Genomic DNA, 24737 nt, shown 5'->3' on the forward strand with positions numbered 1-24737 from the left:
GGTTATGGACTTTATTTTTAGGGATATGGTTATGGACTTCATCCCTAACTGGTGGACACTGTGAATTTACCAAGAAACAACTCTTAAATGTGTTAGGAGGATACCTAAGAAGAAAACTAATAATAATAATAACAACAACATTAATAACAAATGAGGATGATAATAATATTTAGAAAATCTTGTGTGAAATCTAATACAAGACAAATCAATATTCACGAGTTAGTAAAGATGATCATATCTATAGCTAATTTTCATATTTTAACCAATGTACTCTCTTGTTTTAGCATTCTTATTATTAATAAAATAAGTTAAACTTATTGTAGTAAAAAAATATTTTACCTTTACCAAGTGGAAATGAGTCAAACTCATTTCATTAATAATAAGAAGGCTAATAAGAGGATGAAATGAGTTCTTCAAAAAAAGAGGATGAAATGAGTTAAACTTACAGTAAAAAAAAGAAAAAATTATCAATAATGATTTGGTTTAAATGGTAAGAGATATTTGCACTTATGAGTTCTATCTCTAACTATTATGTATAAAGAAATTCTGTTTGAAAAAGGTAAACTCATTTTATGTACTCCATACACATTTTCCTAAAAAGATTTAAGTTAAACGGTGGTGGAAATTTTGTACATGCAACATGATAATCCAAAAAATAATAATATCTCCATTACTTTTGTCAAAAAAAAATAATATCTCCATTACTATTACAAAATTATTATTTCTTGTAAACAACTTTCCTCGTTTTTTTCATTTATTTTATGATATGCTATAATTATAATATATAATAATTGATGTTTACGCAACTTTCTATTTTGGATTTTTTTTTACAAGTATCTTCCGGATGATTTTTTGTCATGTCCACACATCGCCCATTTTGAACCACTAGTTTATAACTTTCCAACAATGCAAGTTTTGCCACTACTCGTGATTTAATATCACTCGTCCCTACGTGTCAAATAGCATTATCACCTATGGTCTTGTTTGTGCCTAATTGGATTATCTAGATTTTTAACTCAAAAGCATAATAATATGTGAAATGCATATACAACACTAAAAAAATCATGAATCACATGACATGACCATGATGTTTCTTTACTCAAATATAGTTCGATACATGCTAAGGTTGCCTTGATTTTAGTGAAGATTCTCTATTTTATATTGTCCGTCACATAGTAGTATATTTGCATATCTGGATTGTGATCTCTCATTGGAGACTGGAATTGTGGTAAATAGTGTCAGTGATCAGGATGGAGGTGAAATCTCTCTCTTCCAATTCTTTGTCCACATTTGAAGTTGGAAAATTTTCTTCCACTCTGTTCACAAGTTTTAGGCACAAATTTGGAGTTAGATACTCTCCTCAGTTCAAGTGCCGCAGAGGTAACTAAAAAGCCAATTAGATTCTCATATAAGCTTTTTAATTTGTGTGTGTTTTTGCATAAAATCTAAAGTCATGGTTAATATGGTAATTATTTTTTGTCATTAACTCTCCGATTCTCAGGGAAATGACCCTGATAATAAGGAGTTTAGTCTCGAGGTAAGTAAAGTCTAATCAAAGAGTTTTTGAGCTGATATTTGAATTTAATTGGTGTTTTTTTCAACTAAAATGTTAAGAGAATGTGGAACATGGGTTTAATAGTTTATCATCTTTAATTTCAGGGTTGTTTCTGAAGACTTATAGTGCCTCAGATGACACTTATTTGGCAGATAAAGCTGTGATTTGTTCAGATGATTTTGCATCAGAAACAAGTTCCCATTGTATTAATGGATCAACTTCAAGCTTGTATTACAGAAATCTTATACTTGATGCCTTTGATGATGAGTATGGAGGGATTCTCATTGATCCAAATAGGTTACCACACAATCCATATGCCTTTGCATCTATGCTTTGTCTATCTCTTTCTCACTGGAAAAGAATGGTAAAATCATCTATCCATGTGTATTATCCTTGTGAAAGCATCATCCAGCATATTGAAAACCTAACATTATGAGGTTTTGCAGGGAAAGAAGGGAATTTGGCTTAAGCTGCCTATAGAGCAATCTGATCTTGTTCCAGTTGCTGTCAAGGTAATTTAACTTCCTGCATTTCTATTACTAAAGAAATTATTTACTGTTAATTTTCATTAAGTAACAATGTCAAACCTAAATCACACAATGATATTTGTTAGAATTTGTTAAATATTACCGTTTAACGTAATTACAAGTTAGTTATGATTAGTTGCATGTTGGTTATATTAATTGTCTTAGGATCAATGTATAAAGTGTATCCTGCGGTCATGTATCAAGTTTTTTCATTCTATTAATATCAAATAATTAATCTTTCTTTCAATTTATTCTTCTATTTGTTGGGCGCTACCATAGTTTTCAACAATGTTTGTAAAGCAAAAAGGCCACGGCGTTGGCAAAAAAGTTCAATATCTCTCAAGTTTACTTTGAAGTTCGTGAAATTAACTCAGAAACATTCACAAAATGACTAGCAAATTTGATCAAATTTTCTTGAAATTTTCAGTCTTAACTCTTTATTTAGTTCAAATTTTGTTTTTACTAGTTGAAGAGTTGTTGGATCTATGAGGTAACTAGACTCATTTTGGTCTCAGGAAGGTTTTCAATACCACCATGCAGAGCCAGGATATGTGATGTTAACTTACTGGATTCCTGAAGGACCTTGCATGCTTCCAGCAAATGCATCACATCAAGTCGGAATCGGAGGATTTGTCATCAATCAAAACAACGAAGTATGGTTTCTTTCTTCTGTCTATAACGAACACTAACATAGCATGATAATGATATTCTGAACAGTTCTTATCTAATTTGATATATGCAAGCACTAATTTTTTGTATAATTTCTTCTAACAAATTTGTAAAGGTGCTTGTGGTGCAAGAGAAACATTGTTCTCCTGCAACTCTTGGCCTTTGGAAAATACCAACTGGATTCATTCATGAGGTATGTATGCTCGTTAAACGAAATAGGAAGTTGTTAGAACAGCAGCCCTGGTTCAAAGGGAAACAGATGCGAAAAGCGCAAACAGAGAATACATGATATATTTGATCACGCTGTTCAGTTAATTGTGCTTACATCTGTGATTGCAAAACTTTATTTTATTCAATCTTATGGTTTATATATTACAATTTATGTTTAAATACTACGGTCCAGTTTACACGATTTCCCCTAAACTGTACCCAACATAAGCTAAACTAGAGATAGTGTTGAACTGTGCTTCCATTTATGTAATGTTATTATGTTGCAACTTGAATTCGTCGCTTGTGTGAATTGTCTCAGGCAGAGGAGATTTATACAGGAGCTGTAAGAGAAGTGAAGGAAGAAACTGGGGTAAGATTGATTTAACTTTGAGATATTCCTAAGTTTTGATGCAAATAAAATAAAAAATTGAACTTATTCATAAGGTTGCATGATAGGTTTCAATTGCTTAAAATGAAGACTTTCTTTTGATGCTAGCTGCTTTGATGTTGCAGATTGATACAGAGTTTGTTGAAGTCATAGCATTCAGGTAACACCAATCATGTCATCAAGAAATTCAAATAATTTTTGATGAAAAAATTTGTAGTAGTTACTATTGATCCTGTGAATATACATTAATACAATGTAGTTATTATTTCTGAAGAACTTTATGATAAATTCTAGGCATGTACACAATGTGGCATTTGAGAAATCAGATTTGTTCTTCATCTGCATGCTAAAACCACTATCATCTACGATCACTGTGGATGATCTTGAAATTGAAGGAGCAAAATGGATGCCACTGGTTGAGTTTGTAGAGCAACCACTAATACAAGAAGATTCCATGTTCAAGAAGATTGTAGATATCTTTATTGCTCGTCTTGGGAAACGTTATTGTGGACTATCAACTCATCAAGTAGTTTCCAAGTTTGATGGCAAAATTACTTCCCTATACTATAATGTCTTTGACAATGATGATTCCAACTGTGTTGGAAAATAATTTAGGCTCTAAAAACTGAGCTAACCAATACACTACTATTGATGTCCGGTAGAATATGTAACATATAATTGAGGTTTTATTTGCTAATGTGTACTAATAATTAATGTATATAAATGTTAATATCAATAAAGAGTTGCTATGGAACATGAGGGAACATTAGACTTGTTCCTCATTTCGGTTTGGAAAGTAGAATCATGTAAAGAATGTGTTGATTTTCACCTTCATCTTGTATTTTATTGAACCAATTAAGAAAATCAGCATGTATATTTGAAGGTTAACATTTTATGTTAGAGACAAAGTTGATTAGTGACTGATACGGAGTGGATCAGACAACGGTCGGAGTTGGTGATGTATCTGCAAATATTGTGACGTCGAGTAGAATGATGGATTTATTAGATTTAATTTGTCTACCTTTCTCATTGCATCACTGAGAGATTATCAACGCAATTAGTGGATCACTATCTGATGACGATCATGCGGTGATTGGCTACTAGAGGGATATGATTTGTTGTTCCATTGGCGGCGCAGCGTCCGAACCTGTGCCCTTGTAGTGAAGTCTATAGGGATTGGGCCTGGGGTTATTCCAAAACAATAACCCTTTGGGATATTGTATGGATGTTATGATTTTTTTTCAATAACCAATCCTTAAACATTATGAACTCGTACATGAATTTGTGATATATTTTTTTTTAAACTCGATATTCGACTTAACAATCTACTAATAATATGAGGACCATAGAACACTTAACAATACACATTAACAGTCTATGTGCTGAAAGTTTATTCCTGATATTTTGAAAGAAATTGCAAAGATATTTCTCATCATTCATCAATATCTCTATCGCTATCTACTAAAATAATACAATTAATTATAGGGTTGGATTTGTATTGAACCTTCAGTTTCAGTCTCTCACTATCAGTTATCAAAACGAACCCTTGATGAACCGTGACGTGTAATTTATCACGCATCTTTTTTAAATAAGATTGAATATGTACGTTGCTTTCTTTGCCCTCTCACAGCTAGTAACTTCATGGTCAACTGTTGCATTATTGTTTACACTATATGCAACAAAATTAGGAGTCAAATTAGGGAAGAAATTGCATGAGGTCTGTTGGCGTCTTCTCACAACCAGAGGAAAACAGCGCCACGTGAGCTATCACAAGCTCCGCAGATAATTATTAAGTTTCAATTATTTTTCAAACCAAAATTGGTGGTCCAATCAATCTTGACATGCTTTTTTTCTATTTCATTGTTTAAACAGTTGAAGTCTCATTTTGCTCCTCATAGAAAACACAAAATCTAGTCCAAATGTTCTAACTTGATAAAAATGTTAAAATTGTGTGTGAGATTTCAATTACCATTGTCATTTTATCTATCTAAAAAAAATATACAAAATCTAGGTTAGTCCCGATAAAGAAAAATGCAATTTTTAATCTTTAGAAAAATAACTCAAGACATGTTAGTTGTTTTGTCGATTATTTTTCACAACCGATATTTTTTTGGATGTTAAACAAGACTAAGAGTGTTTGAACGAAGATTAAAAAAGATGTTTGAATTATTGTAATAAATTTTGTTTTATGTATGGGAGGTCGGCTTTGAAAATGGTTTACTTCATCGTGTGATGGAGCAATATCAGACGCATAAAAAGGATTTGCACTTAGTATTCCTTGGTTTCGAGAAGGTGTGTGTGATAGAGTGGCTAGAAAGATTTTGTGGAAAGCTCTATAGAAGAAATGGGGGGTTACTATTGTTTATATTTGAGCTATCAAGGATATGTATGAGAGAACTTCAACTAGTGTGGAAAAACATTATAGGGTTACCGACGATTTTTCAATAACAATAGATTGCACCAAGGGTCAATCATTAGCCCTTATATTTTTACTTTAGTTTTGGATATACTTACGAAACACATCCAAGAGTTAGCACTAGGATGTATGTTTTTTGGCATATAATGTGGTCCTGCTTGGAGAGTCAAGCGAGGAATTGAATGGGAGTTTGCAATATAATTTCAATGTATGGTTTCCGCCTGAGTAGAAACAAGACAGAGTATATGAAATATACTTTCAACAAAAGACGAAGTAGTTTTACCTTAAAGGTGAAAGTTGGAGACCATATCATACCCCAAGTTACACGGTTTAAATATCTGGTGTTCATAGAACAAAATGACAGAAAAATTCAACAAAAGACGAAGTAGTTCTACCTTAACGGTGAAAGTTGGAGACCATATCATACCCCAAGTTACATGGTTTAAATATCTGGTGTTCTTAGAACAAAATGACAGAAAAATATAAGCAGGTACAAATCATCACATTCAAGTTGGATGGTTGAAATAGATAAGAGCCTCGAGTGTTTTATGTGATACAAAATACCGCTCAAGTTGAAGGAAAAATTCTATCGAACAACTGTAAGACCGACGATGTTGTAATGAATTGAGTGTTGGACAATTAAGAACCAACATGAGAATAAAGTAAGTGTAGTGAAGATAAGCGTGCTGTGTTGGTTTTGTAATAAGACTAAACAATATAAGATTTGAAATGACAACATTAAAGATCAAGTTTCGGTAACACATATATGCTAAAAAAGATAAAAACTCATAATCAATTTGATTGATTATTCACATGTTATTTAACCATTTAAATAAAACTTTTCTTCACAACGAAAATGAAATTTATTTTACTGTAAAAAATAATTAGTAATCTCTAATATAAAAAAATTCCTTCAAAAACAAATCTCTAAAATAAATTAAATAAAATTCCTTCAAAAAAATCTCTGAAATAAACTAAAAAGTGTAGTTGCTTTTTAAAGAAGAAAGAATAATGAAAACGCCCAAAAGGCAAAAGCAAAGAGCGTCTGATTTTAGGCTTTGTGGGAGAGTCACCTTACGTTTTGCTCTTCAACTTCCACCCCAAATTACTCTCCAATTTCCAATTTCTACCCTTTCCTCTTCTCCCCTCCCTCTTCTTCTATCGTAAGTTTCTCTCTCTTCCATTTTCCATTGCTCCTTCTCTCTCTTTTAATAATCCATAATCCATTTGGTTAAAGTTTTTCGCATCCATTTCATTGAGATAATTATTATTAGGTAATTTCATTTTAATTATAATTTCAACCTCAATTGCATTTTCTCTGTAAAACCCCATCATCATAATTCCAACAATTTCAATCAAGTTTTGTTTTTTTTTTCTCTCCTGATAAATCCAACCCCAGATTTTCTAACCAAAAAAACCAAACCCCAGATGAAAATTTTGGGTTTTTTTTTTTTGAAAGAGAAAATTTTGGATTTTTAATCTACCCTTTTGTTAAAAAATTTATATTTGTAGATGGGTTGTTTCCAATTTTGATATATATTATTTTGGACAATGTTTTTAGGCTTTGAGGCGAAGAAGAATGAGGTTGTGATATTTGAAGTGTAATTTAAGAATTAGGGGAGAAGGAAGGGAGGAAATCATACACAATGCCATCTTTCCCAAGGAGCTCTAGCTTGGAAAGGGTGCAAGATAGCGAGAAAAAGAGTAACACCATGGTGTACCTTAATGTTTATGATCTTACACCTGCCAATAATTATCTTTACATGCTTGGTGTTGGGATCTTTCATTCGGGTATCGAAGGTTTGTTTGCTTGTCTTGCAATTCCATGATGAATTTTCTATTTTGTGCTTGGTTTGCTAAGATAATTATGTTTTGTATTTATTGGTATGGAATTGCTTTGGCACTATGGTGAAATGTTTAATCATTAATATAATTGAATACGACATTGTTATGATTTATAGTTATAATTGAATACAACATTGTTATGATTCATATTTGTTGAGAAGTCTCACATTTGATGAGATATGACTTGAAACTATGTTTATAAGCTGTGGTTCTGGGGGTTAGTCCTAAATTTATGAAACAGTTTTGTAGGTTTGACTTAGGCCCAATATAAAAAACCTAATATGGTATCAGAGTTTATTCAAGATCCATTTGATACCCTGCTAATGATATCGAGCCATTTGGGTCACATCCAGGCAGAGTGTTTATAAGCGGAGGACAATCCTCACTTTACAAACTAGTATGTGTATTGGTCTGTTGAGAAGAATGGTATGCGAATAGGTTATCAGATAGTTGGTCATCCACTCATTCATTGAGGTTTCTTGTTGTGTCATATGCCTCTAGGGAATACTACTTGGTGGTATAGATAGGATCATAGGAAATATTGTTCAAATCGATTGTTATGAAGTACATTAAATTGGAATGGTGAACCAGTAAGGATTATTTTTTGTAGCTATCACCGTAGACATTTCACTCTTTGGTCATCTGATCTCTAATATACTCATTTGGATACCTGTTAGATCAAAACTTTTGTAGTCGAGTCCTAATGAATATGTATCTATTTAGATTACCCATACAAGGAAGCAGTTTGTCTGCCTTTTTTTTTTTCAAAAAGAAATTGAAGGTCGCGCTTGCTCATGGTGAGCTGTGTACACCACAAAGGACTTGTTTCAAAACATTAGTATATTTTTTATGACTGTTCTTTTGTAAAATCAAAACGATTTAACTATAAATTGTTTATCCAAAGGCTGTTAATGATGCTTCACGGGTGAGACATCTGTTATGGTACCTCACCCTAGATGTAGGCGCCTGTCTTAAGTTAGTCAACGATATAGAAACCTTGCACACTTGCTTCTTCTGGGTCTTTGATTCCCCTATGTTGAGCCTTTATCAATCTAAATATACAACACTTATAGTTACATGAAAAAATTTCATTTCTATTTTCCAGGTCTGTGATTCTAAAAGTTTTTGGGTCTTTTGATTAAGTATTTGCTATGCACTGTTTGTTTACTGATTTCTTCTTAGCTGTGTTGAGAAGTTCTTCGAGCATTATGCTGTATTAAGCATTTGCCTTTCATTGCTGTTAGCTTTTTCTAGTGGGTTATTTTGTTTGTCATTCCAAAACATAATAAGTTGATATATTATGCACCTAGTGAAAGAAGCAATTTATCTTATAGTATACTGTTCTATTTGGATGATTATTATTGGTTTCATTTATTTTATTAATGTGAAAGTTTATAAAATGGAATCCTTTATGCCCACATTAAGATTTATTAGTATGAATTAATAGTGATAAGATAAATACTAATGATACCAAAAGATGTGTCAAACGCTGAGGAATTTCTGTTTGTCAGACTTCGATTTCTGTTTCAAGTCACAAAATGGAGTCCGCTTCACCAGATATATCACACAATCTTAACACTGTCATTTTTTTCTGACAGAATATTCATTCACAGTTTAATATATAGCACAAAACCTATAGGCACTGTTCCTGCTGTTCTCTACTAAATGTATAGTATAACTGTCACGAATAATTTTGAAAGGTTTTTTGTTAAAAAAAATAAATAAAAATCTACCTCTTTATTAGAGGATTGGCAAGAATAGTGCACTTATCTAAGTTTTGTCCTTTAATATATTGTTAAGTTACCAAAATTCATTTTTGGCCAGGATCCTGATTTGAAGTAATTTAGAGAGTATTGTAAGGCAGCAGAGCTATATCTTGAAACAAATTATTGATCAGGAACTTGGGTGTACTGTCTTGCCGTTTTAGTACCCTTGGAAGTTGGAACTAACTTTGTTCATGATTTTTGCTTTTCATTAATAGTGCATGGCATGGAATATGGGTTTGGAGCACATGAGTACTCATCAAGTGGAGTATTTGAGGTGGAACCTAGAAGTTGTCCTGGTTTTATCTTCAGACGATCAGTATTGTTAGGCACCACCGATATGTCTTATTCACAATTTCGTTCTTTCATTGAGCGCGTTTCAACAAAATATCATGGAGACACTTACCATCTGATTGCTAAGAATTGCAACCATTTTACAGATGAAGTTTGCCAACAGTTAACAGGAAAGCCTATCCCTGCGTGGGTAAATCGGTTAGCTCGTGTCGGTGAGGACTCTCTTTGTCTGTGTGTGTATTGTATAAGGCTCCTCTGAAGGGAGCAATTCACTTTAGAAAGCAAGTGAGAAATATCGATCGTTGGTAAACAAATCAACGATCGATCGTATATGCACATGCATAACAAATCATGGATGGTTACAATTCTAACCCTTGATTTTCTCCCTTTACGAACTACTCACTTCAGAGGAGCCTAATTCGTAATTTTAATGTGTTGTTTTCCACTATGAGATTCTATTGGAATAAACAACTAAATTAAGCACTTATACACCACAATCAAAGTGGTGATGTATAAGCTCTTTCTATAACAAAAAATAAAATAAAGGCAAACTGTTTTCATATAAGCTGTAAACTGTTTTTCGTGAGTTATTCTGGAGAGTTTATGAAAACAAGCTGAAAACAACTTATGGTTTTCCAAATAGTCTCACAAATGCTTATGTCAGGAGATAAACTCAAATAAGTCAATTCAAACAGACTCTAAATCTTGTAATTGCATCTACTATTGTAGTTTTTAAGCTGATCAAATGCAGTTTGAAGTTTCAGGTTCTTTTTGCAATTGTCTTCTGCCAGAAAGCCTTCAGGTTGAGGCTGTTAGACATGAACCTGATCATCTCGTACATTCTGGTAAGCTATGAATGAAGACAACTATATCTACTAATTGTTTTACAATCTTCTATCTTTCAGACTGATATATTGGCTGTCTCGGAAAAAAAAAAACCTAATATTAATGGCACCTAGCATATGACATGTCTATTATCTTTGTTGTATGCATTTAGTTTTAATTTTTTTTTTTTTTTTGAATTGGAAAGAAACACTTTTGGCTAATAACATTTGTTACTGCAGATGAAGAGGAATCAGAATCTGACAGCCATTCTGAGTCAGATGATAGTGAAGAGGAAGGTTCCAAACACCATTTGCTAAATTCACATAATGGTGATGTCTCCTTTATAAAGGAAAGACCAATGGACGACGAATGATTTTCATGTGTTGCTTTAATTGTGATTATTATTATTATTAATTAATTAATAATAGCTCTGAGTGTAACAAATTTTCACATAATAGTCTGTATTGAATCTCCTGTATGATGTGTGCTTCCAAATGGAGTGGCTTGCGCTGTAAATGCTTTCTAGGTACAGACAAAATTGCTCTGATATGCCGTTCATCTGATGTGTAGAGATATTGAGTGTGTTTATGGCTTTTTTACATCAAATTTATACTTCTAAATGTTTGTAGTACAAAATCACTTTTTCATCTCTTGTTTGGGGTTTAAAAATGATTTTTGAATGAGTATTGAAAAAATCACCCATTGAATATTTTTTTCTGTGGATAGACGGAGTGTTACTAACCACTTGAAAATTCACGCACACAAATTTGGGATTCCTGGTTCGAACTTGAATCATGAAAATATATCAACCATGAAAAAATATGGAAGAATCAACCAAATGAAGAAAAAATATGGAAGAATCAACCAAATATGGAAGCAACATGATCTGTTGTAAAATCAGGAGTATTAGGAGAGAGAGAAAAAAAAACAGTGGGGCACACAAGTTGTGTTTATTGAAGTATACAAACAAAGAAAAGAAAACACGAATGGCAAACAATCTTAGACCAAGTTGATTCTCACAACCCTTGGAAATTGTGGATGTAGTTCTTGTGACCATGATGTTAGAAAATTAAATCAAGCATAATCTAGAAGATTTTAGAAGTATGATGTGGCTTATGAGATAAGATTGCCACTTAAGTTGTAAAGTTTGAATTGAACACTAATACTTAGCTATTAGTAACTTACTTGTTCATTAAGTTTACTTAACAATTAAGAGTTGTATAAAGAGCAACACGTGGATACTAGGTGTCTTATGTTTGTATAATTACTTGGAAGCTAAGTATGCTTAGTCATTAAGAATAGTCTTAGTATTTTGCCTATAAAAGGCCATGCTGGTACCATTGTGACATATTAAGTTTTATGAAAGAAATATAGTTAGTGTTAAAGAGAAATTCTATTCTCTGTTCTCTCTCTGTGAAGTGTGTTTGTGTTATTTGTTTATGTCCCACTGATGCCAAATTGGAAAGAAGCATAGAGAATCATTTCCAACCGGAAAGTCTTGGAGAGCGAAGAAACTTCTGGAGATCGTTCATTCAGATTTGTGTTCGGTTGAAATACCAACACCTGGTGGCTGCAGGTATTTTATTACTTTTATTGACGATTTTAGCAGAAAGGCTTGGGAATATTTTCTGAAGCAGAAATCAGAAGCTGCTGATGCCTTCAAGACATTCAAAGCGTTCGTAGAAAAACAATTTGATATCAGTGGGACATAAACAAATAACACAAACACACTTCACAGGGAGAGAACAGAGAATAGAATTTCTCTTTAACACTAACTATATTTCATTCATAAAACTTGATATGTCACAATGGTACAAGCATGGCCTTTTATAGGCAAAATACTAAGACTATTCTTAATGACTAAGCATAATTAGCTTCCAAGTAATTATACAAACATAAGACACCTAGTATCCATGTGTTGCTCTTTATAAAACTCTTAATTGTTAAGTAAACTTAATGGACAAGTAAGTTACTAAAAGCTAAGTATTAGTGTTCAATTCAAACTTTGCAACTTAAGTGGCAATCTTATCTCATAAGCCACATCATACTTCTAAAATCTTCTAGATTATGCTTGATTTAATTTTCTAACATTGCCTCCCTTAAATCAAGCTTGCATCATTCCAAGCATTTTCTTCATTTTGTAAAATGACTCGGTCTTCAACGGCTTTGTAAAAATATATGCAATTTGCTCTTCAGTTGGACAATACTCGATCACCAATTCTTCAAGTCAGCAATTGCACTAAGCAAAAATCCAGTTCTTCATGGACGGTCCAAGCATATTGATATTCGGTTTCACAAGATAAGAGAGTTGATTGCTGAGAAAGAAGTGGTGATCGAGTATTGTCCAACTGAAGAGCAAATTGCAAATATTTTTACAAAGCCGTTGAAGACCGAGTCATTTTACAAAATGAAGAAAATGCTTGGAATGATGCAAGCTTGATTTAAGGGAGACAATGTTAGAAAATTAAATCAAGCATAATCTAGAAGATTTTAGAAGTATGATGTGGCTTATGAGATAAGATTGCCACTTAAGTTGCAAAGTTTGAATTGAACACTAATACTTAGCTATTAGTAACTTACTTGTCCATTAAGTTTACTTAACAATTAAGAGTTGTATAAAGAGCAACACGTGGATACTAGGTGTCTTATGTTTGTATAATTACTTGGAAGCTAAGTATGCTTAGTCATTAAGAATAGTCTTAGTATTTTGCCTATAAAAGGCCATGCTTGTACCATTGTGACATATCAATTTTTATTTTATGAATGAAATATAGTTAGTGTTAAAGAGAAATTCTATTCTCTGTTCTCTCCCTGTGAAGTGTGTTTGTGTTATTTGTTTATGTCCCACTAATATCACATGATAAGCGTTTCTTCTTTCTTGGGGGTTGATAATTGTCATGATCATTATTAGCCTTTTCAACAAAACACGAATTTGTTTATTTTGGTGCATTATCAATATCATCTCTCCCCTTGTTTTTATGACCTTTACTTCCAAAATTCCAAGAATTTGTTCTTGTGTGTGTGTGTCTATATATATATATATATATATATATATTATTTTGATCAATGTTTATTTTCATTGGAAAATTTTCAAAATTAATAATATATCAAATATGAAAACCTTAAACACTATATTTATGTCATTCTTAATTCCCACTCCATTCATTCTTACATACATGTCCTTTAAGATTTTTCTCCACAGACGAATTAGCTTCAATTAGTTAGTAAATTTTAAATACATTTGTCCTCAAAGTGCAATTTGGTTAGTAGTTCTATAAAAATTGATATGCAGCTGTTAGGGTTCAAGCGTCATATTTCCCACTTCTTCACACAATACGTGACTTTAGCCATTAAGCTGCTTGTAAAAAAAAAAAAAAATTAAATACACTTATCTTTATTTGACTCATCCGCTCATTTACCCTCTTTTTGCATTAGTATCCTTATTTATTAATTTTGTTAGGTCTGCAGCAATTTAACCTAATATTTTCCCGCTCATTTGCTGCATTAGATTAACAGTAACTAGACTTTTGACCCGTGCGTCGCACGGGTTTTCTCGACTATAATAGAGACCAATAAATAATCTTTAACCCGTAAGATCATTGATATGGCAGAAAATATTTTCTTCAAAAAAAAAGGCAATTGGATAGGAATGAAATTGGTATGCAATGCATTTTTTTAGATGGAATTTGTTAGGTTAAATAATTGCAAACCTAATAAAGCAAATGAGCAGGAAAAAATTAGGTTAAGTTGCTGCAGACGTAATAAAATTAATAAATAAGGATTTAACCTAACAAATTCCATCTAAAAAAATACATCGCACCAATTTCATTCATATCATCTTGCTTCTTTTTTTTTTGACAATATTTTGTACACTTATTTAATACTAAAAAAATGCATCGCACCAATTTCATGCCCACCAATTTCATGCCTTTTTTTTATCCTTATTTATTAACTAGACTCTTGACCCGTGCTACCGCACAGGTCTTTCCAAGAAGAAGTTAAAGAATAAGTCGCAACAATGTAAACATATATAGTTTAATAGAAGTCATATAAAAATTAAAAAATAAAATGAATTGAAAATTGATTTCATCGGTTATGACCATTATTTGATGGTGAAATGTCAAAAATTTAAAATTACAAAACAGGTTGACACTATTGAAAATTACAAAAGAAATTAATAGAGATAAATGTTGCAATAAAAATAAAAATCTTCATAACATTTGAATCTTACCAAAACATCTATTTACTTTTAGCAGATCCAAAAACATACTCCCCCGGTCACATTTATAAGCAAAAATGAACTTTTTAGGTTCATTGAATAAATAATGAATTTGGTCTATATATTGACCAAATACATTAAGTATTGAATGAATCTAAAAAGTGATTTTTTTGCTTATAAATGTGACCGGATGAAGTAATTTATTAAGCTTATTTGTTTGCTTTTTGATAACAAAAGTTAGGAAAATATTTTTTTAAAAGGAAAATTAACACACATGTTAGCATGATCTCGAAAATCAAAATAAGTAGAACTATAACTAATAATTAAGACCCGTTAACTATAAAAAACCACATATTTTACTGATATTAACTAAAATTTGAAGTAAAATTGGTGATGTCTTTTTTTCAGTTTACAATAGGATCCCTTTAAACAACCATTTATAGGTGGTATGGTACCCATGTACTTTTTTGGATGATGACTAAACCGATTGTTAGAGATTCCACATTGAGGCTTAAAGTCAATTATATAATCCAGAAGAATAATTATTTATATATAAGTTTAAATATATGTATTAAGTTTAGAGATATATACAAAGAATTTCCCATTTTTTACCATTAAACAATAGAATTTTCCATTTCAGAATCTCAACAATAATAATGTGGAGTGTCTTAAACTTTCTATTTTTTGGTCATTGCTACTATCTTTCTTCCATTGAGAATCATGCTATGAGTATCCTATTTCTTTTCTCTTTCTGAAAAGCTTTTTGGTTACATTCTCTTTCTGAAATGCTACAAAATGAATCTGTCAATGTGAAAGAAAAAAAATTAATACCAGTAAAAAAGAAACAGCTTTAACTTGTAAGAAACAACAACACAATGATACATGTACACATCTCATATTCCCTAACACTTATTCAACACCCTATTTTATCTTTATGATCAAAAGTTTATGCATAAAAAAAACAACAAAAAATTCATATTCATCCAATAAAACACACTTAAGCTTTTTTTGCAAAAAAAAAAAAAAGATTCATATATTTCAAATGAGGATTAGTGCTATTACATATAGTTTTTTGGCTCCCCAATTCCATTATATTGGGGAAAAAATGTTGTGGAATATACAAAGAACTTAGATATCAAGGACTAAAGCTAATATTATTTCAAAAATAAAAAGGACTAAAACTAATATGCAAAATGGAGTTATATATGCCCTTCTCAATGTCAGAGTCATGAGTGATCACTCTATTTATAGGTTGATGGGATAAATTAAAGGTGAAATCCTATTTATAATTTTATATAGTTCGGATGGCTTCAAATAACACAATATACCCAACTTTTTGTCTCTGCATCAAAAGGCTCTGAAGTATTATCCTCCTTATCAATCATTGTTGAAGAATTTTTTTGGTAAAAATCCCCAAAAAGATTACTAAACTGTTTCTAATCAAACCCATAAAACAAATTAAAAAATGAAAATGAAAAATGATTCAACTTACATAATTTGTAGAGGAGGGAATTTGGATGAATATTAAAGACAATACACACTTGAATCTGCAATAGTGAGGAGGGACAACATCAATGTAATTGTAGCCCAAACCATGTTGTCGATGAAGAACAGTCCTAAAACTCACTATTCCAAAGCAAATTAAGAAAACAATTTGTACCTCGAACGAATCAATAATCCATTTTAGCCATTCAGATACACATTAAGAAAAAGGTCAACAATTGAAGATAAACCAACTATCCTCAAAAGAAAAGGAATTGCACATGAATAAAAATGATGAGAGAAAATTACCTTAACGACAAAATATTCAAGACGACGGCGAGGTAAACAGGAGGAGTAGCGCTGGTACAACCTTAAGAAATTGAGTGATACAGAAAACTGGAAATTAAAGATCATCCTTGCTGCTCCTTGAGTAGGCCTTCTAGCGCCCTGCATAAAAAGAGAATAACAAATTGTTACCACATTGATTCAAGTCCAGCACATGAAAAAAACGACACTGTTGCATTCTTACATCCCTAACATAAAACTGAATGCAAATCCTTTTGTATTGAAGTCGTTATTCATTCACAATTTTGTCAAAATCAGTGGCTGGATTTAGATTCAAAGGAGCTGCACAAAAAAACACCAAGCAACTGATTAGAACCAAATATATTCAATGAAACATGATTAGATTGATTAGAGCAGAAATTGTATGGAAATCCATTAAGATTAACTGTACCACAAAGGTATGTGCACGCCACTATTTATACCGGACTCATAGACAAAATGAATTTGAATCATGGTGACATGTGTACACAATAAATTGGGGAGTTGGAGAGACTTCTCGTGGAATACAAATTCACTTGCTGCATGGAGAGATATGGAAGACCACATTAAATGTTTAATGGATCAGTGGGTAGTTGGCAGGAATGACCGAAATTAATGCAAGAAAATTTTGTTAATTTTGTTAATAAAGGTTGAAGCGATCTGTATTGTCAAAAAAATAGGAGTGGATATGCAACAGATAAATGGGAGTGGAATTTGTTAAGAAGGACTGTAGCGACAGATAAGAGTGGATATGCAACAGATTTGTTGTTTTTATTGTTAATAATATTTTGTTAATAGGAGTGGATAGGAACAATTTGTTAATAGGAGTGATTTTTTTTTTTATGTTTATCTGTTTAGTAGGAAACGATTAGGAACAATACGATTTTTGGCTTGCAAAAAAATAGGGTTAATAGGGTTAAACAAATCGGAATTAAGCTTTAGGGTTAAAACAGTAAATTTCAGCAATAGGGTTTAGGTTAAAATTAGAGCTAAAATAAGCTTTCGGGTTAACTTTTATAGATAAATAGATTATGGTAGAAAATATTTGCTTCATAAAAAAAAGGCAGGAGGATAGGAATAAAATTGGTGCGATGCATTTTTTTAGATGGAATTTGTTATGTTAAATAATTGCAAACCTAAAAGTGTAGAAAATATTTGCTTAAAAAAAAAAGGATAGGAATAAAAAAAAAAGGAGGATATGAATTAAAAAAATAATAATAAGGATTCGGCCGGCCAAAAGGAGGATAGGAATAAAAAAAAGGAGGATAGGAATTAAAAAATAAATAAGGATTCGAAAAAAAAAAGGTGGATAGGAATTCAAAAAAAAATAATAAGGATTCGGATGGTCAAAATTGTAGCAAACTTGATAATTAAATTCGGCTGGCATTAATTAAGTAAGATGATCAATGGCTAAAATTGAATGGCGTCTAAATGTGCAAGATCCAATGGCTCAGAAAAGTGGAGGGAGAAATGGGGGGAAAATATTAGGGTTAGAAATAGCTTTAGGGGTTAAGCTTTATTATATAAGATTTTATTAGTTCTGCAGCAACTTAACCTAATAATTTTCCTCTAAAATGTTGCATTAGGTTAGCAGCAATTTAGCCTAACAAATTCCATCTAAAATGCAGCGCACCAATTTAACCTAACAAATTCCCTCTAAAATGCAGCAATCCCTAATATTTCTCCTCACTGATGAGCTTTTTATTCCTATCCTGTTGTGTCATCATTTGTATATATCTATTGTTTCTGTAGACTTTTTTTTGTTGACAAGTTGTTGTACACTTATTTAATACGTTTACAGACAGAACACCCTAATTTCCATGAAAACTCGGCCACCCTAATTTCCATGCAAACTCGGCTATATATAACAAACCCTAAACCGAGTTTCTCTAAAAAAAAAAAAAAAACCCTAAACAGTGGTAAATTACACAGACAACAGAAGAATCATATATTTTGATATTTTGATTTTTGCAAATGGAAGGACGTGACCTTACAACCTTCCTCTCATACCACTGCTTAACTGGTATTCTAATTTAGCATGCATTTTATCGATATGCATATTTTTGAGAATTGGACTATCCTTTTTGCGTTTTTTGTTTTTAGTTTGAGATGTTTACACCAATTTTGGCAGTCTTCCTATTTAGTTTTGTCGCAATTTCTTGATCTATTATCTAAGGATTCAAACGGTGTCGTGTAATGTCATGTTTTTTGAACTTAATCTGAATTTTGTTTCGTTCAAAACCTTATTCTGCTGTTATTATTTGGTAAGAAAATAAAGTTAATAACTTAAATTAGTGTAACTTTTGTATTTTTTGTTTTTGTTTTTTGTAGTCGTTTCATAGCATAATATTGAATGTATAATCAATATGATATTTATATACAAAATCCGTGCATCGCACGGGTTAGAGTGTAGTAAGTTATAAATAATTTAAAGAAAAAGAGTATAAAGAGGCTTTTGTACTCTACCGAAAAAGAAAGAAGTCTTCGTATTAAGGTTAAATAAGGAACCCACTTGGGTTGGCCTAGTGGTATTGGCTTGGGATCTGGGAGTATGCTCCTCCTTGAGATCTCAGGTTCGATTCTCTCTTGTGTCAATTTAGGTGGACTAATTTAACTTCTTCAAAAAAGGTTAAATAAGGCGTGCGAAATCTTAGGCATGGACTGAACAAAATAACTACGAATAAACCTAAAAACACATTATACAGTAGCGATATTAGTCAGAAAGTAATGCATCAGGAGCATTTTATTGGGACTATTATTTCACTAGTGCAAATTGAACAATTTTGGCCTGTTCAACTCAAGTTACAAAACGTCGGCTGCATAGTAGATGGTTAATTTTACAAGGCAGCAGCGTGAGTGAGCAACATGTTTGTATTCACAAGAGTGTGCCTCAAAACAAATCTGCTAATTTTTGAGTAACTGACATATCGCAAAACTATCTAGCAACAGAAATACTTCCCAAAACTTACTCATTAATAGCACATTATATAAAGGAAGCACATCCATTGATTGACCTGTATGACACTCATCATTTGCTTTCAAATGAGCAGAGTAGCGGGGAATATATACAGACGAAGAAAAAACGAGTAATGGACTTAGCCCCGTCATACATGAATTATTATTGGGCATAACAGAGGGACACATGTAAAACTTAGAGGCTGCTTTTTCAGTACACATGGATATCAACATTAATTTCTCCCAGGTGATTCGTTCTGATTGAGCAACTGCTTTCCCTGCTCAGTTTTTCCGCAGATATCTTCTGGTCGGTACCATATCGCAACCAAAGGCATGATATTCTAGCCAATGCTGCCTGTCCAGCAACTCGCACACGGTAAACAACACTTAAATCTGCCCATATTTCTCTTGCCATGGTATCTGATTGACAATTTTGGTCATATCCTTCGAGATCTTGCTCCGTTACCACAACTACAGAATTGTCATCAAAAGGTACAAGATCGTGTGAAGCTGCTGCAAACTCAGAAGCCTTTACCAATAGATCAGCTGCGGGTGCAAATCCAACAGCCCTTCTCACAATAAGGTGGCGGTAGTATTCCTGGACAGCCTGAAATTTAAACAATTAAATGAATGAAGATTAATGATCACCATTAATTACTATTCTAACGCAAATAAATAATAATAATAATAATAATAATAATAATAATAATAATAATAATAATAATAATAATATTGGTGTGTAAAAATGAATTCATAAAGAATAAAATTGATAGTACATAAATTCTGGTCATTCCAAGCAGCAAACTTGATAAAAAAACATGATAGGTAAACAGGAACCGTAATATCTACAAAAAAAAAAAAAAAAAAAAGACAAGTTTCACACTTACCTGCCACTGAGCGGAAGCTAGAAGCACCCTTGGGCGAATTGACTTCACATATTCATATGCAGCATCAGGTGACATCAGTTTGTAATGCACCTACACCAAAAAGATCATAATGTAAGAACAATTTCCCTATTTTGATCTTTCTACTCTCTTCTTAAGTTTGGGAACCAACCAGATAACAAATAACAATAGTTGTGCTGCGACCCCGTCCAGCTTTGCAGTGGACATATGTAGTGCGTCCAGACAATGCATTTTCTTCATCAAAACAACCAAATAGAAGAAAAAAAGTCAAGATAATTACAAACAAGTGTATAATAACTAAATTATAATGACTGCAGCCTGCCTGTAGAAGAATTTTATAACTTCCATATACTCATTATGGATTTATTTTTTTAGTTCAATTATTAGTTTTGCTCGGAAATGGGAGATGGAAAGACTTCAAGGGTACGTAAATCAAGTGCAATTGAGCATAATAGCTAAATTTTAATGAGAATCGTTGCTATTATAAGCCTACCAGTAGATGCATTTTACTACTTCTGCGTACTCAGAGATTTTTTCTGACTTCTATGATTATTATTAGTTTTACCCATAGATGGCAGAAAGAAGTCAAGCCCAAAAGTATGAAATACAATGTACAGAGTAGATAAGGAAACATCAAACACACTAGATCGAATCAGGTTAACAACTATGCAACATTTTACAGAGTTTAATCATCAGTTATCATTTTCCCCATAGACAGTGTGCCAACATTATGATACTATCATGAATTAACTTTGCACAGTACTCACTGTGTATGAAGTCAACAGCACGGCGTATGTCATTCAGTGGTGGAGCAAAACAGTAATCTCTAGTAGGAATCACCAGATGATCAATTCCATGGGTCTGCCAAATTTAAACAAGAAACTAAGACATTGAGAATGTTAAACACATGAAATTTAGCGCGAAAACACGCAAGATGCTATAACAACTCCAGGCCAAAATGCCTATGTAGATAGAATATGCATAAGACCTAGAGAAACCCAATTTTCCTAATTAGCTACATAAATAAGCATTGTTTCTTCCATCACTTCTCTTGAAGCACAAGAGCATCCCAGCAAACAGAGGGAGAGAGAACATATCACAACACCCATCCTTTAGGAAATAAAACAAATCTTGTATCCCAAAGTATTAAGCTAGAAAGCAGGTGATAAACAATAATCTAAGATTCTAAACCAACCCTCAAAATACTATAACAGCCAAAACCAGGGATATGTTGAATACTCACATGATATAATGTGGTTGGAACTAAAGTCTCATATGGCTCATTCAATGTGATGACCCCACGAACACCAAGATCCTTCAAGCGAGGAACATCAATAGGAAATGGAACAGCACCTAACAATATGAACTGAAATCAAGAGGATCAGATTCCCATATAATAGAAGACAATTTTCAAACATAATCAAATAAAAACATGCATGAACGAGACGCCATAGAACATTAAAAGAGCATATGTATCCAATACCAGCACAAAACCCCATTCTTCATTAATGATAATGTCACTGTGAACAGAAAATAAACCATGTATGGACATGGATAACAAATAGATGATAGCAACAAAATAACCAACATCCTTTCATGTATGAAGCAAGTGTTTATTGTTGACCAATAAATGAATTTAAAATTAACTATTAGAAGATCATGCCGCAATGCCATCGCTGATCGCAAAATACAGAAAGCTAGAAAATAATCAGTAGATTTTTAATCATAGAACAGATCACCATATATTTGAAGTTATAGAACAACATACTACCACAGTGTAAATTACAATTTCTGTTTCCATTTAAAACCCAAATAAATCTTGTATTATTATCATAAGTGGTTGAGATGTTATTTTGTTTAAAAATGAGATATTTTATGAAACATGTTCGAATCATATTAATTTAGGAATTGAATTCATCAGAAAATCATATTTTGGTATATTGAAAAACCGTAATGGGATCTACAAATCCTTCATCCAAAGAGAAATTCCTTTCAATTCTATAGCCAAAAACTAGTGTTCTAAACCAACACAAATTGGGTCAGAAAGTTCTTGAACAAAAGTATACCGTAGCTTTAAACAATGAAAAGAAAACCTTCACTTAGAGGAAAGGGTTAAAATACCAAAAAAAAAAAAAAAAAAAATCACAAGTGTAATCAAAGTAAATCATAGATCTTTCTGTTTTATCTTGTAAGCATTTAATCATTCATGATAGTCCTTTTCAATTCTCCAGTCCACAACTGATGCATTATCAGCTCAAAACACATTTTTTGCATTGTATTCGGTTTGTCACATATTTTATCAATACATCCACAAAATGGGAGAGGGTTAAATTACATCAGGAATATTCAATCAATGGTATGATAAAAAATAACATTAGAAACCTACATATGCAAGCAATCTCCCTCTATATGCAGATAATATCATACCATACATAAATTCAAGGGGTGCATTCGCTGAAACAAACAAACAAACAAATCCAAGAGAAACAACAACACTGATATGTGATACCAACATGTAACAATCATGCATCGATTTAATCAAAAAAAGAACAAAAAGCAATACCAATAACAATTAAAATCACACAAATTCATGGCAAATCTCAAACATATGAAACTATACCTCATCGATCTTATCCCACCACCGAAATTCAGCCTGAAGCCTATTCCTAACAACATTATAAACAAGCGTGGGATAAAATAGCGCTCGAGCGCCTGCTCCAACCAAAACCCTTTTCGTATCAGAACCAACAAAACTCCATTTCCCTTCCTCTCCACCTTCTACAACCACCTCACCTCCCTTCAATTCCTCTATATGCATAACTCACTTCTAAATCAGATAAACAATTACAAATTCACAATAACCTAATTCACAATTACAAAAATAATTACAAGATAAACCAAAATAGAAAGAAATCGAATTTTTCCCAAATTGATATTAGGGGATCACGGATTCGATTAAGAAAACCTAAGAAATCGGAATTGTACAACAAATTGAACAAGGAAACAGAAGGGATTGATTGATAAAAAAGAAAGAGGGATTTTCCCGGGAAAATAAGATCATGATTTGGTAAATTTGTTGAGAGAGAAATATGGAAATTGAAAAATGGTGAACCCTAAATTTGGTTAATTAAGAAAATTGGGAATGGCTCAACAAACTATGAATTGGAAAGTAAAGGATGGATACGAAAAATTGGGTGAAGAGGAAAAAGAGAGAGAATAATAATTAGGAGGTGCGGAAATTATTATAAGTCACCTGATTGTGACACAATGGGAAGATCAAAGTCATGGAGAGAATGACACGTGTGGTAACAGTCTAGGGGCTTCGCCTAATGGACGATATTGCCGACAGCCAATAGTTTTGTTCCTACTCTTTCATAATTGTTGTGACACTTCTTTCCTTTTCCTTTTTGTTTTTTTCTTGTAATACTAATCTCCTTAATTTTCTACCCTTTTCTTTAGAAGTTGAAAAAAATTTCTTTGTATAATTACTCCCTTGGTAGATTACCCATTTGAAAATGTATAATTTTGACCTAACTTACTTTGACCATATTTTTCTACTAAAGATAAATGATATCATATAAGATATCGTTAGATTTGTCTCGATGAGTATTTTCAAAATATCAAATTTTTATAATTTTTTCTAATATATTATTCAAGATATTTAAGCTCAAAATTATACATTGACATGCGTAATAAGGTCAACTGTGTCAAGTATTATGGGACGGAGTATCTCCTTAACAATCAAATTAAAAAACGTTTGTTTAATAAGTGCAGCTCATTTGATAAAATGTTATGATGACTTTTGACATGTGGACCGTAAAATGAATTTGAAATATTCATCTTCTTTATACATGATGTGTGTGTCAGTTTCGTCGATGGAATACCAAATGATTCACACTGAGGAGGCAACTATGTAGTTCATAAAGAGGTGTAAGGTGAGGTTGAAGATATTGTGGTTGATGAAGGTCCTTTATTTGGGGACCTTTAATGAAAGGTGACTTGACTTCTTTCCTTGTTAGGGTTGAGGGGTTGGGTTTGTACTCAATATAGAGGCTTTCTTGTATGCTTTTGTGGCGAGTGTCCTTTTGGGTATAAGTGTTCAAATATGGAAGTAAAGTTTAACATGACCACAAGACATAAAGTAGTTTTGGGTGTTTACCAACATATGCCCAATATTTTTTCTTAGTTATCCCGATTGGTGGGTTATGGTAGCACACGTCTCTAGCAGAGCATCATACTATTTTCATATATCGCCTCATGATTCCATTATTTTCTATTGATGATGTGTGTCATATTTGTCGTACGACATGTTTGAACACCTTTATATAACACACAATTCATTGCAAGAAGCTTTCTGGCC

The 24737-nt window shown here is 32.3% G+C and overlaps 3 protein-coding genes and 1 long non-coding RNA gene across 5 annotated transcripts; 2 read left to right on the forward strand and 2 right to left on the reverse strand.

The window, feature by feature from the left end:
- Positions 1–986: 986 nt before the first annotated feature.
- Positions 987–4145, forward strand: NUDT8 (nudix hydrolase homolog 8). The gene is made up of 8 exons (XM_085733564.1): positions 987–1380; positions 1660–1919; positions 2002–2067; positions 2598–2735; positions 2867–2944; positions 3281–3331; positions 3475–3509; positions 3644–4145. Exons 1-8 carry the CDS (start codon positions 1251–1253, stop codon positions 3957–3959), a joined length of 1074 nt encoding a protein of 357 aa, XP_085589690.1. The 5' UTR covers positions 987–1250; the 3' UTR covers positions 3960–4145.
- Positions 4146–6788: 2643 nt separating this feature from the next.
- Positions 6789–11128, forward strand: LOC146901410 (deSI-like protein At4g17486). 2 transcript variants are annotated; one of them, XM_085733566.1, is made up of 5 exons: positions 6789–7039; positions 7327–7565; positions 9592–9879; positions 10432–10512; positions 10732–11128. In XM_085733566.1, the coding sequence occupies exons 2-5, from the start codon at positions 7412–7414 to the stop codon at positions 10863–10865; spliced, it is 657 nt and encodes a 218-aa protein (XP_085589692.1). In that variant the 5' UTR covers positions 6789–7039; positions 7327–7411; the 3' UTR covers positions 10866–11128. The 2 variants fall into 2 exon arrangements, with proteins under 2 accessions (XP_085589692.1, XP_085589691.1); XM_085733565.1 differs by having other exon boundaries at positions 6789–6928.
- Positions 11129–15917: 4789 nt separating this feature from the next.
- LOC146901411 (uncharacterized) lies at positions 15918–16503 on the reverse strand. The gene is made up of 3 exons (XR_015021869.1): positions 16372–16503; positions 16204–16258; positions 15918–16053 (listed from the first exon to the last, which is right to left on the reverse strand). It is a non-coding gene; the product is annotated as an uncharacterized LOC146901411 (long non-coding RNA).
- A 2969-nt stretch (positions 16504–19472) lies between these two features.
- On the reverse strand, positions 19473–23573 carry LOC146901412 (phosphatidylglycerophosphate phosphatase PTPMT2-like). The gene is made up of 6 exons (XM_085733567.1): positions 22998–23573; positions 21621–21743; positions 21145–21238; positions 20529–20611; positions 20360–20449; positions 19473–20079 (listed from the first exon to the last, which is right to left on the reverse strand). Exons 1-6 carry the CDS (start codon positions 23193–23195, stop codon positions 19684–19686), a joined length of 984 nt encoding a protein of 327 aa, XP_085589693.1. The 5' UTR covers positions 23196–23573; the 3' UTR covers positions 19473–19683.
- Between the last annotated feature and the right edge of the window lie 1164 nt (positions 23574–24737).

This window comes from Medicago sativa, chromosome 8, assembly GCF_051527215.1.
Source record: "Medicago sativa cultivar Bolivia chromosome 8, Bolivia_mono, whole genome shotgun sequence".
NCBI lineage: Eukaryota > Viridiplantae > Streptophyta > Magnoliopsida > Fabales > Fabaceae > Medicago > Medicago sativa.